Source organism: Penicillium odoratum (genome assembly GCF_028828045.1).
Source record: "Penicillium odoratum strain IBT 22623 chromosome Unknown utg000006l_segment0_segment0, whole genome shotgun sequence".
NCBI lineage: Eukaryota > Fungi > Ascomycota > Eurotiomycetes > Eurotiales > Aspergillaceae > Penicillium > Penicillium odoratum.
The window spans coordinates 2502121-2515421 of record NW_026643148.1 but is presented as its reverse complement, the minus strand read 5'-3'; the positions used below and the strand labels follow the sequence as shown (position 1 = coordinate 2515421).

Genomic DNA, 13301 nt, shown 5'->3' with positions numbered 1-13301 from the left:
CAACCACAATCAGTTAGAAAGACAGTCCAGATAGGATGGGAAAAGAAAATAACAACGAAAACGCCAGAAACCCCACGATGGAAGCAAGCTGCGAGGAAGACCATCGCAAAATGCTATGCAAAAAAAAGAGACAATACTTCGTATGTCAAGGATTTGGGACCGGAATGACCGGAATGCGTGCAGGTTATAATCCATGCCTGTGATATAAGTCATCTCCCGGTCCTTAGCTTTTTGTTTCACTTTCAAATCCACCTTCCTCTATCGGCCAGTCATCCAGCTAACCCAGCCCTTGGTTTTTTCCTTCGTAGCCTGCTCTGCGTTCTCGGCAATCACGTCCAGCTGGCCCGGCCCAGAGGCATTGGCAAAAGCCTTCTTCGCATCGGCAGCCTCAATTATGCTGGACTCGCCCTCAATCGATGATGCAGTGGCGATAGTCTGCACAGCCGGTGCACCGGTATCCTCCATGTTCATCTTCTCGAACAGGAATCGCTTCGCCTTGGCCCACGGGCGCTGTGCCTTCTCCTCCTCACGGTTCCGTTTCAGGATGGCCCCAATCTCCTCCTTCTTGATAAGCTCGAGCTGCTCTTCATTTGCGGTTCCGTTGGCCTGCGCGATGCGAGCCTGGTTGAGGGTTTCGATCTCCTTCTCGATCCAGAGTGTGCGTTGGCGGCGGTTGTACATTGTCAGCGAGACCATCGAGTAAACTGTAAGGACACCACAGACACCTAATTCGGAGAAAGAACGTGTTAGTTAAGTTGCATGTGGTAAAAGGTTCAAGTCTAAGACCCGACACTTGACCGTGTCCCTTGAGAGGGGGGAGGATCAAGTCCTGTAAAGCATACCCGATGCGGCAATCAATGAGTAAACCATGCCCTTGTGCGCCTTGTTTGCGAATCGCCGTCCAAGCTCGATCCACCGATCCACGCCAGATGAAGACTGAGCCATCCGAGCAGCCCGTGCCTGTGCTCGGAGTCGTGCCACCTTCTGCTTCGGAGTCTCGGGGGTACCATCAGGGCCGGGCTGAGGCGCTTGCTTGGTCTTTGAAGATTTATCGTTCGACTTCATGAAATCTGGGAGATTGTAGGGTGTGCCGTTGGGCTTGGAGCTGGCGTATGGCCCGGTGGCCGTGAACCGCGTTGCGTCCGCGGCAGATCGGGACATGGTCGCGTCTCTCGAGGGGGATTTGTTCGGTAAATAGGAATCGATGGGTTCGAGTATCGTAAGTCCCCTTGATCAAATGTGGCTTGCTAGGGGTGAATATGAGTGCGCGGCTTTGGGGGAAGAAACCGGGGATATGAAGGTGGAAAGGTAAATTTTCAAGCGGCCGGATGATGCGCCAAGACCGGACAACAGCTTCATCCCCGATTCGATTATGGAACGACTTACGACTCCCGATAGAAATCTACTTCCTTTTGACCAGCTGAACGCTTTTTTGGAATCGATTCAAAGGAGACTCTTCTTATATATCTTCTTCTCGAGTTACTGATAATTTAGATATTCTAGTTGCCATTTCATCATGGCTGGTCATTCCGATGCCCCAGACTTGAACTCCGTGCTCCAGGCACTTTCCAGTCTTGCTCCGCAAGGAAGCTCATCTCAAATTCATGAGACAAATCCGCCACAGCATCATGTTACCCATCCGCCACGGACAGCAGCAACTCATGCACCCCGACCGGCATATCCGAGCTCATCAAAGCCGGGTATCCCTACTATTGATCCCACGACTATTACTACCTGGGATGAAGCAAAGCGTTATCTCAAGGAAACCGTGAGGATACAGGAAGAAGCAGCAGCAGCACAAGCCAAAGAATACGGAAATGAAAAGGAACAGAAAAAAGAAAGCCCACTCATACTTCGCATTCGTCGCCTCATCAAAGAACAGCATGATTATGAACGTCGATGGTGGGAAGGCCGCCAAGCTCTACTTCAAAGGCAGCAAACTCGAGGTGCTAAAAAAAAGAGCTAGATGCAGTCTTGTACGTACTGGACTTTTTTTCTTCATGAGTCTCGATCTAACCCTTCAATCTAGACTATCGATTGGTGCACCTGTTGACTCAAAAGCACTATCTGTACGTGTTCAATCTCAACGCAGTGTAGAAGTATACACATTAACAACCTCCAGACCGCAGAAGAGGATCAAGCAGAACTCAAAAACTACGATATGAAGATTTATCAGAAGTCTATGAAGATGGCGGAAGATTTAAAAGCTGAATTGCGTGCACTCCGGATTCCCTTCTTTGTTCTCAAGGATAGTCTTGTTCAAGACTCGTCTCCAGCGAATCTTGATGGTGCTCTTGGCGGAGGTTCAAAGCTGTCCAAAGCTGAGCTTATGAATTTGCAGCGTCGTATGCTAGAATTACTTGAGGTTCGTTGTGAAGATTGAGTCGAGAGTCTTTGGAAATATATTGGCCATGGGAAAGCATCAACATAGAGCTGGCTCTCTTGGTGCAGAGGCTATCTAACTAATTCATATGAATGCAATACTTGGAATCATTATGCCTCCTCTCTTCCCATTTCTTTCATCGCGTTCTCCTTGTTATGCGCCTCCGCCGCACGTCTCTCAGACACCGGCATATAGCCGTCCATTGTACCGAATCGGTGTTTAAATCCCGTTATGCCTATCACCGAGTGTTCAACATGGCTGGTAAGCTCGGGCTTTCCATGCTGGCGTTTCAGACCTCAACAGCAAAAACAGAAGCTGGCTTGTTTCTCAAGATACAAACCCCCAAGCTGGGGAAATCTGTAAGTTGCACGTGCTACATCTCGGAATAGCCGTATACAAATTTAAGCATATTCTACTCGTTTCTTAATATCATTGGCCGAGTTCTCGTTAGGCGTCAAGAAGCTGCAATAGCTTGGTGGCTGGCCCACTTGATGATTGAGCTCGGTACAGAGCGATTCTCAAACTAAGAACGCTTCACGAGCCCGGAATACTCACCCATCTACTGGGAAGCTGTTGTGCGATATAAATTTGAGTTCATGTCTAGATGCAACGATTTAGATAATTCCAGGCAGTTCTACAAGCTTGTGACGTTACTCAAACAGGGCTTTTCGAATTTATCAATATCACATAGAAGAGGCCTTCCAGCTGGAATCGGATCTTCGTTGGCTCTTGATAGCGTCATCTTAATGGAATCAGTGCTGTTTACTCCTGACCTGGGTAGTATTACTTAGTTCCTGCATGGTACTACCCGGAAGTAGTACTTTATAATTGGTGGGAGGACATGTTGAAGAAAGAACACATTTAGCTTCAATAAAGAGCATTGCACTCATAAACAGTCACTTATATAGCATTGAAGCTGTGCATACATATAAAGCTGTTCTTACATTGCACATAAAGTTGCGCTTAGAAGCGCGACATCAACCTTGGAATCCACCATTGGTTCCTACATGACCTCTTATGTCAATTCCATCGTCCAACAGATGGTACAAACCCGTGTCATCGAGACCACTAGAAGTAAATTGCAAGGCCTCGTGCAGTATGCCCTTCAATACTCCAAAGATGGCCCAGTCATCTAGCTCGGAGGTTCTGATGCGGCTTCTCATAGTGAAGTATTGATCACGGTGAAAAGTCCAATGTTTTGGACTCGTCTCCTCTCTGGCGCCGATCTTGTGAAATTGAAAATACACCCCAAAAGGCCGATGTATCACTGAGACCATATCTTTAGGGCTTTGATATTTCAAGATATCGACTGTGAGGTCGAAAAGCTACCTACTCTCTTCACAGTAAGTATCAGTATTCAGAGACTCTCTTCCTCATCCACTGGTGTGCATGATCACCATATCACCAAACACAAGAAGCAAGCTAACCAGACCAAGATCGTCCTCCAAAACATCGGAGCCATTCGTCCTAGCTGGCTCCACTCATTCGCCTCCTCCGCCGCCCAGATAATGAAACGAACCAACGACACCGAACAAGCCCAAATAAACGTATCTTCGCACTAAGACACCTCAAACATCCTGTTCTCCAACTTCCGCTCACCAGAATTGAGCTACTCAAGTGCCCACTGGTCCTCAAATCTCACAGAAACACTCGAAACAGCCCAAAGCCGCAAAACTCAAAACCTCCTCCGGAAAGCCATCATTTCTGCCTCACATCACATTCTCGACATCGGCTGCGGCGGGGGCAACTCGCTATCCAAGCTGCACAGACGACATGATGTCGCGTGACAGGAATAACACTTTCAAAGGAACAGAAGAGCTGGGCTGATGACAAGATCCAGGTTGCAGGCTTGCAAGACCGTGTTGAGATCCTGCTGTGTGACTATCGACAAGTTCCTGCTCCGGCGTCCGGGACCTATGATCGGATAATATCCGTTGGAATGTTCGAGCATGTTGGTAGGGAGTATCTGCCGGAGTATTTTGCGATAATTTCGAGATTGTTGAATCCTAACGATGGCATCTTGGTACTTGATGGGATTACGTCGGTGAATCAGGTATTTTTGTACATCTTTCATTGGTCAATTCATGTATAGACTATCTATTGAGAGAAGAAGGCTAATCTGGGATGTGTCTTTCCACTACATATGCATCACATTCAACTGAAATTCGACCTTTTCATCCTGAAGTATATCTTCCCGGGAGGCTATCTCCCAACTATTGGAATCTTAATCAAAAACATTGACGAAACGGGTACTTTGGTGACCTCTGCGGAAAGCTCGGGAACTCACTATGCCAAGTCGGTGGAGGTGTCGAAGGAGAATTTCTTACAGAACTGGGGTACCATTGAGGCAAGCTATAGGGAATGAAATCCACAGTGCACTGACTTTCAGATTGAAGTCTTCCGACGGAAATGGCTGGTAAATATCACGTTTTCTTGAGACCATTTCCTGTACCCCCTCATGATTGATTGGGAGAGGAATGATGATCCCAATTGTGCAGTACTATTTAAGTGTTGCGGCGATCAGCTTTCGTATACATATTGTTAACAACTACACTATCACGGCGGGGACTCCGGGCTCGGGTCTGTGTTATGAGTCTCTCGAGTGTTTATAGCCGAGAGACTGCTTTAGGCTGGCCGATGTATTCCCAGATATCGAAGTGTGTGCAGGTTGGTTGCTTGGTCTAGCGTTTGGCAATCCTTGACTTGGCTCATGTCGATCCATTGAATTGTCAAAATCCCCGGTTTGGATTTGATAGTTCATAATATTCCATAATGTCGGATTTTTCTGAGCCAGAAACCGTCGTGAATGGTGCAAGGGCTTGTTGCTGGTGCCGTGGCAAATTTGAATGTTTAGTCCCTTTAGGATTTCAAGACGCAGGTATTACTTGGGATTATACCCACTTGATCTCCTATTACATTACTCTAATGCTGACCGCTACTCGCTTACATCCATCGTAAAAGTGATCCAAGAATACTACCAAAGGAAAAATGTGAAGCCTGGAAACCAGGTCAAATGATTCTGTAGTCCCTACTCTCCCCATAGAAAATATGCAGACCGAAGGACACAGCAAGACACGAAACCAATCCCACGAATGCGCCATTGAAATGACCACAGGATCCGAAAGAACAGTACTCCGCCCAAGCCAGTAGAAAAGAAATCCAAAGAACCATCTGAAAACCCATGCAAGAAACACCTGGCAAATGCGGATCGAAGCAAAAAAAAGAAGAAAAAAATGCATCCAACCTCCCCTGAAAGTAGGGAATAGGTGAAGAACACGGAGCCCGGAGAAAGAAAAGATGGATCACACGCCGATGACCAATGAAGAAGGAAAAGAAGAATTGACAAGAAAAGGGAGGTGAAGGTGGTCGTTGCGACCTCGGATATCTAGACGTTGCAGTGTAATGCGTCACTCATTTCGGATCTGCTCTTTGGCTTTACCGTTGCTCGGTTTTTTCAGCCACGGCCACGGCCACAGCTACTGCTGCACCTAAGATGGCACTCTCAGGGGCAGGATCCAGACTAATAGGAGACTGAGAACCAGGGTGGGATTGCTCGGATAAAGCATCAAGATAACCTTGGCATGTGTCCCGGAAGCCTGGATATTTGTTGATGACGGTACCGTCGCATGCGATGGAGATCTTCTGTGCAGAATCACTCTCGACGACGGTGATTTCAGGCGCTTGTTTGAGAGAGTCGGTTGCGGATGAAGTGGCAGGGGATTCTACCTCATTGCCTAGGCACCACATGCTATGGATACCGGTAGCAAGGTATCCAGCGGCACGGCGAGAGACAACCTGGCAGACACGGCGGAGGAAGCGCAGATCTTCGACGGAGGGATAGCTCGGGAAAGTGTGTTCTTTTTGCAGGAGAGCGGCGGATGGAGCCAGGGAAATGGATGAATCTTCCTCCAAGAATGCGACGATGCTGGTGTCGAAAGAATAGGGCTCGCGCATCGAGTGTGGCAGCTCGCCTTTAAACAGAGCTGCAGTCTCTACTGCCTCCACAATGATGAGCCGAACAACCTCACCTAGATAACGACCGGTAATCATGTATTCCAACGGCTGATAATCAGGACGTAAGTGGGTACGGTTAAGGAAGTCATCCCAGCGAGTCATGGGCAAAACACCGCCACCAAACATGCTCAGCTCTGTGTTGACAATGACATGCTTGGCGTACTCAAACCATCCATCGGGGCGAACTCCAAACTTGCTGCGTCCGATCTCGTGTACAGGGAAATGAATAGCCATGTTCGTGCCGGTGCCCAGGATCAAAGACATGCGCGTCTTTGGGTCGACATATGCACGCGACAGCAAAGCAGCGGAGCTATCATTAACAATGGCGGCCATTTCCACGTTCAGGCTCCGCTTCCGACACGAATCAATCAACAGCTGGCCCAATTCTTGTCCAACCGTCCCGTTAGAGCAGTGGAACCCCTTGCCCATGTGGATCACCAAGCCGCTGCTAGTCGAGGTCTGATCGATCGGGAAAGACCAAGAGAGACCGATTGGTAGAGCGATCTCGCCGCGGCCGTAATCTGTACCCACATCCTTCAGCATACTATCAATCTTGCTAGCCATCCAGTCAAAGAACAGTATCCCCTCCAACAACTTCACGCTGTTATCAATGTACGAAGACGCCACCCGCACGATGCGCATCTCCTCCTCCCGCCCATACAACTCAATCAACGCAACCCGGAACGTCGAACCTCCCACATCAAGTGCTAGATATGTGCCTTTCTCAGCGCCACTCGGGAGGGCGTGGGTATACGATGGTAGCATATTGCAAGGGCTTTCTTGTAGACAATGGCGGAACTGCGCACGGATCTTCTCCGACATATCGAGCATCTTCGCAGTAGACAAGGGCGTAGTAAAGAGGGTCTCGACCTCGCCAGCGAAGTCATCGAGGGAGCGACGACGCCAGTGGGCGCCTAGGAATGGCTTGCGGCGTTTGTGGCCGAAGCCTCGGAAGAGCGAAGGGAAGAGGATCATGGTCTCGAGGGCGGCGAATACGTTCTGGAAGAGCTCTTGCAGGCGGTGCAAGACTTTCACCAGCGGGGCCGACATGGTCGTGTTTGAGGGTGTTTTGAAAGGACTCAGGGCGACATGGGCAAAGGTAATAAAGAAAGGTAATGAGAGTTGGTTTATGTCTTAGTGTTAGGTGACACTCCCACAGTAGTGTTGAAGGTGGATCGGAGGTGAGTGTAGCAGAAGAGGGAATCCCCACCGAACACTAGAGAGATCCGCGACTTTGGGAGGGGGAAAAGAGAGAAATGAGGAAAGGGTCAGGCCGAAGCATGGATCAACATTGGGTCCATTCTTGGTGTTTGAGTGTCACTCGGAGTGCAACTTGAAGCCCTTGCGGTGTCGCAATGCGCGAAGTGGGTAATGGTACGGTACGGTAACTTAAGACTTGTACTATGATAGGTGTGGTAAAGATGGTATTACTTGGTTACTTTACAAAAAGTTTAAGAAGGAAAACTGAATTCGATGAGAAGTTCATTTTGAAATCCACTTTAATTAATAGGTAGTATAACTTGCTCAGAAAGCAAAATTTGAATTAACAAGTCATGACATTCCAAACGTGGTATGTCCATACATGCTCGATAACCCCCTTGAGTGCAACGGTGGTAGCCGGCCCAACTGGCCGGGACCGTTACACTCATGTGGAACCCCCCTTATAAACCTCGTGGGAAACCTCACTGTTTTCCTTTACCCCGATCAGTTGCATCCATTGTAACCACGGTTCATGATGGCATGTTTCGGATGAACACAGATCTGTAGCATCTTTAGCTCTACAATCGACACTTCACAACCGTGACATCACCCACGTGCCAAGATGCCATAATATTGGGCAATCCGTGAATGTAGACTGCAGAGAGCATGAAACCCTACCATAACATCTACCCCATCTATCATGGCCGCTGATAATGTACTAAACAAGAAAGGTGAGACTATCACGCAAGGGGACTACCTTCTTACCAAGTCCTGTGGATATCAGGGGGTTGAAGTGGCATATCACTCTAGTAACTTGTTACTTGTAACTCATCTGTGTAGGCTGACAAGATCGTTAAAGACGAGGCAGACGCCCAAACAGAGAGTGTGGATCCGCCCAAGGCAAGTCGCCCCCGATTACCGATTCAATTCCATGATCTCATCTCGACATAGGTCATCTTTACTGATCAATACAGGCATGTGGTTTCGCATAGCCCACAACCGGTGGATAAGCATTCAGGCCGGGGGTAAATGGGGATTTAGACATTCCATGGGAACCATAGACAGACCCCAGATGTGATCCAATTTCTGCAAGGCATGTTATCTCTGCCCCACAGATCCCGTTTTTGATCTGCGGGGAACAAGGTCGCATTCAAGGCTTTAGCCTTGTCCAATGAAAAGTTTTTTTGCCCAGTATAGACTTTTTATCGGTGTCCTTCAGGTAAGGGAATGCCCCTGTAACCAGGTCTGTAGCGTTCATGACCAGGGCTGCACCCAGAAAAATGGTCAGTCCCAGGGGTGCTTGGGCAGAAAGGACGTTCTCTCCTCGGTTTCTGATTCTTGCTATTAGCATATATGATCTTTGGATAAGAGTAAATGAGCTTATCCGTATAGGACAACCCATAGAAATGAGCCTCATCGATAGTCTAATGCGGCAAGTAATCACGAGCACAACGGGTAGTCAGCTGACCAAATTTCGCAGTAAGGTACGAGTCCCCTGTATCGAATAATGTCTTGCGCACCGCCGTGGGTGAAAGGATAAAGGGTATAAGCGGGCCTTATCTTGGAAGATATGCCATAGTCACAACGGGAATTTGGAATTTGATCAGCTGACCTCAAACCATAATCCGAACGTTCACATATCGCCAGATGAACGAGGATACCTCGAACAAGGAGGCTAGTCATTCAAACTTGAATTTTCTCATGGAGGTCACCACGGCCATACATAAGTGCCCACCAGGAACCGCCAATCCAGCGGCAACTCCTATCACTTCACCAGGTTGAAGGACAGCACGGTATGTGGTATGATTAAACACCCAGGGACGTCTGTCGCTAGATTACCCTGAATAAGTAGGTGCGATCAGCTATATCTCACGCTACGTTGAACCAATCATTCTAATTGACCTTCATTCAAGCACAGCCAAAACCATGGTCATCCGGACCATCCGCTGACAGAGACCTGTTTACATTCCCACTACGGGATACAGAGTCCACACCTAGCTAGCCCCACGAGTCTATAGACCTGCCAGTTTGCCGACTGGGTCTCCAGCTGGAGTCAGGAGACGCTTCTCACTTCCAGGCCTAGGAAAGTTTGTGGCGAACCATTACGACGCGTCGTTCCGGACTTATGGGGCGCTGTCCGCGTAAACAGATAGATATACTCCGCACGTCATGGGTTTACTGAGTTAACTATACACATCTGTAATAGGTGCCTGGATACTGGATACTGGTTCTCGATCAAATGTCATATGGATTAAGCCGTAAGTGTCGAGTTCGGTTTGGATTTGATGAATCGACATGGATGATGCCAAGAGCTTCGTGGCCTTTAGACGGATCAATTCGGCCCTGGCGCCAATTGACAGTGTGGATCCGCCTCTGACAGATCGACATTGGGAAAGGGACAGCTGAAAAATCAATTTGTCCCTCTTGGTGTTTGATCATTGTACAGTACGGAGTAAACTATGCCGCTACTATGTTTGTTTATGCCTAAATACATGCATTGGCTTCCAGAAGCAGTTTTTTCATGATCATCATTATCTGTGCCGTGGTGGAGGCAGGAGTCACGGTTAAATTATCTTAAATTCTGATCCATCTGGCCCAATTACGGCAAAGTGCCAAGAGTCCAATGCCCCCTGATGTGTGCGGCTCAGCCAGTCGTAGGGCTTTACTGCTTGCGCCCAGACTTGTACCCGGTAATTCGGCAATCCCCGTTAAGAGAACGTACGTAACCATGGGAAAATTAGACAGAGGTTCAAATATTGGACATATGGGGTAAATAAGACCAGTGTGTGGATATTATGAATATACTGACACTGTAGGACTTAGTATTACGAAGCATATACCATATGTACTAGTATTATTGTATCTTTGTGCGTATATTACCAATTGGGTAAACTATACGGTAAGCGCAAAGCCAAATACGAACTTGAGTTCCGCTGGTTATTTGATCGTAAAGTTCCACCCGAAACACCGCCAAGAGGTCGGGATCGTCAGATTCCTCTCCTGAACGTCGGTTCCAAGCCTTTGCCTTCCTTAGCTCTGTCCCCACTGGACTGACGACGCCTTTGAACCTGGCGTCGTCGTTCACTTCTCCCTTTTACAATCCCCTAGGTTCCCCGCAACATCAAGGGAAGATTGTCTTCCCCGGTCACTCCTTCATCATGTTGCTTCTCGGCGCTTTGTTATTATCGCTCGTTCAGAATGCGGTGTCCCAACGACATGACGCTGACCTCATGTCCTTCGTGACGGTACGTTGAATGTGTTCCAGGCGAAAATATCAGCTAATCTCAATGATTAGCTTCCCGAAGTACGCGCCCTGAAATGGGAGGTCACCCACCACGATCGTGAACGTGAGGCCCCCGGATATTGGTTCGTTGCGCCCTACGGACAGATCTCCCCCGAGAACCCCACCCAGAAATACCAGCAGTATCAAGTTGGTCCGTATATTTATGACAACGATGGTGTATGTTGCTTCCTCCCCCCTGGTCTGCAATCACTGACCCACTTTAGGTCCTGGTTTGGGCTGGCCCGAGTCTATACGATAACCGCAATGCCTTCGATTTCCGCGCCAACCACAACATGGATGGCGAGCCACACCTTTCGTTTATCGTCGCATGGGATAATGAAAATGGCGCTGACAGGGGACACGGTGTGATTGTGGATAAGCATTACCAGGTGGAGCGAGAGGTTCGTCCCTTGAAGGATGTGCACGACTTTAACATGCACGAGTTCAACATTTTGGACGGTGGAAAGACCGTCCTGGCCTGTGTTTATCGTCAAGTCGAGGTGGATCTGACGGACTTTGGTCGTCCCAACGAGAAGAGCTGGGTTGTGTCGGGCGGGTTTGCCGAGTTCGACATCGAGACCAATGAGCTTCTGACGCAGTGGAACAGTCTCGATCACATTGCCCTGCATGAATCCAACATGTTTCATGCATGGGATCAGCCTCTAGGTGCGCCTGGTTGGGACTACGTGCATGCCAACGCGGTGGATAAGAACTCGGCCGGCGACTATATCATCTCGATGCGGTTCACAAGCACAATCTACGGTATCTCTGGTGTCGATGGGAGTATTATGTGGCGCCTTGGTGGTCTGGAGAGTGACTTCACCCAGGACTTCTCTTTCTCTAAGCAGCACGACGTGAAATTCATCTCGTCTAACGGCACCCACCATGTGATTTCGTTCTTGAACAATGCCTCTGATGAACGTGGTAAAGATGAGACCGTGTCCTCGGTTCTCCACGTGGAGCTGGACACTGAAACGATGAATGCCCACGTGATAAAGCGTATCAACCGCCCCGATGCTGGCCTGACCCGTCTCCGTGGAAGTGCTGAGGTTCTTCCCAACGGAAACATCTTCATCGGTTGGAGTGAACGAGGCTACCAGAGTGAGCATGCCCCCAATGGCGATTTGTTGATGACCGCCCGATTCGCTTCGACTCGCTATTCAACATACCGCGCATACAAATCCGAGTTCACTGGCCGTCCTCTTACCCCGCCTGATGTGGTGGCCTCGGTCTACGGAACCAGCAGCACCGATATCACTACCATCTTCTACGTTAGTTGGAACGGTGCCACAGATGTTGCTGGCTGGAACTTCTACGCCCAGGCCTACGACCGTGGTGACCCTGTTTTCATTGGCCATGCCAACAAGACTGACTTTGAAACCATGTACATTGTCGATGGCTATATGGACTGGATCACTGCTGAGGCGGTTGACCGTGATGGCAACTCGATGATGAAGTCTCGTGTCATTCGCAGCGATATTCCTAGTAACTGGAAGGCCGTCGGATTCCTAGGTGATCAGAGCCCCTCCCCGGATGACCCATCTATCGTCTCTTCGATTTACGAGCAGTCCAAGTCCAAATCCACCGACACCGTAACCGACACCACTGATACTACTGAATCTACTGACAACACGGATACAACTGTTATCGAGGACAACACTGACACGGCTGATACTACCGATGATACTACTGAGGATACTAGCGATGGCATGGATGGCATGGACGGCATGGATATGGACTCCAGCTCCGACTCCACCTCACCCTACCCTGACGCAAAGGATGTTGCCAAGTCCGTGACCAAAGCCTACGAAGTCATCCGCGGTGTAGGTGCACTCTTGATCCTCATCCTAGTCTCCTGCACCCTCGGAATAGTTGGTTACGCCTTTTACGGCATGTTCCAGCGCCGAAGCGGTCGTTCCTACCACCACATCTCCTTGGAAGAAGATCTCCCCACAGAAGAGATCCACCTGCACTCCCAGGTCCACGAGTAATCTCTTGACCTGTTTACTTTTTAAATATCCATTTTGCATAATTAGCAGCATCTCCGCATCTGCTTTCGCATTTGCACCGCATCCCCCCTGGACTGTTTCTTCCCGGCGAAGACACTATCCAGGGAAAAAAGAACTGGAGATTTACTCCACACTCCATATGGAACCTGAACGAAAGAGATGGACAAGGAGCTGCGAGGGTATGGGTACATATCAGGTCATGATCGTTCTACGCATATCATACCCCTATTTGGCGTTTATTTTTACTTTGGGTGCCTTTCTATCTCCGGGTAGATCTGACGAGCTGAACCGAAATTGGTTTTCAGATCTATTCCTTTTTGACTCAATACCTTTCAATTTTTTACATTCTTGTGTTATATTACCTTTCCACCTGCACTTTGGTCTTATTCATGTTACTTTTCGTTTTGTGTGA

The 13301-nt window shown here is 48.7% G+C and overlaps 5 protein-coding genes across 5 annotated transcripts; 3 read left to right on the top strand and 2 right to left on the bottom strand.

Annotated features, from left to right (window-relative positions):
• Window positions 1-258: 258 nt before the first annotated feature.
• N7520_009389 (cytochrome c oxidase assembly protein COX14) lies at window positions 259-1161 on the bottom strand (the record flags this gene model as incomplete). The annotated part of the gene is made up of 2 exons (XM_057143323.1): window positions 259-725; window positions 843-1161. The coding sequence occupies 2 exons, from the start codon at window positions 1159-1161 to the stop codon at window positions 259-261; spliced, it is 786 nt and encodes a 261-aa protein (XP_056992611.1).
• Window positions 1162-1516: 355 nt separating this feature from the next.
• N7520_009388 (uncharacterized protein) lies at window positions 1517-1966 on the top strand (the record flags this gene model as incomplete). Its single annotated transcript, XM_057143322.1, has 1 exon — window positions 1517-1966. One exon carries the CDS (start codon window positions 1517-1519, stop codon window positions 1964-1966), a length of 450 nt encoding a protein of 149 aa, XP_056992610.1.
• A 34-nt stretch (window positions 1967-2000) lies between these two features.
• On the top strand, window positions 2001-2383 carry N7520_009387 (uncharacterized protein; the record flags this gene model as incomplete). The annotated part of the gene is made up of 2 exons (XM_057143321.1): window positions 2001-2069; window positions 2123-2383. 2 exons carry the CDS (start codon window positions 2001-2003, stop codon window positions 2381-2383), a joined length of 330 nt encoding a protein of 109 aa, XP_056992609.1.
• A 3435-nt stretch (window positions 2384-5818) lies between these two features.
• On the bottom strand, window positions 5819-7447 carry N7520_009386 (putative hexokinase; the record flags this gene model as incomplete). Its single annotated transcript, XM_057143320.1, has 1 exon — window positions 5819-7447. The coding sequence occupies one exon, from the start codon at window positions 7445-7447 to the stop codon at window positions 5819-5821; it is 1629 nt and encodes a 542-aa protein (XP_056992608.1).
• A 3308-nt stretch (window positions 7448-10755) lies between these two features.
• N7520_009385 (uncharacterized protein) lies at window positions 10756-12871 on the top strand (the record flags this gene model as incomplete). The annotated part of the gene is made up of 3 exons (XM_057143319.1): window positions 10756-10842; window positions 10893-11057; window positions 11105-12871. The coding sequence occupies 3 exons, from the start codon at window positions 10756-10758 to the stop codon at window positions 12869-12871; spliced, it is 2019 nt and encodes a 672-aa protein (XP_056992607.1).
• Window positions 12872-13301: the final 430 nt, after the last annotated feature.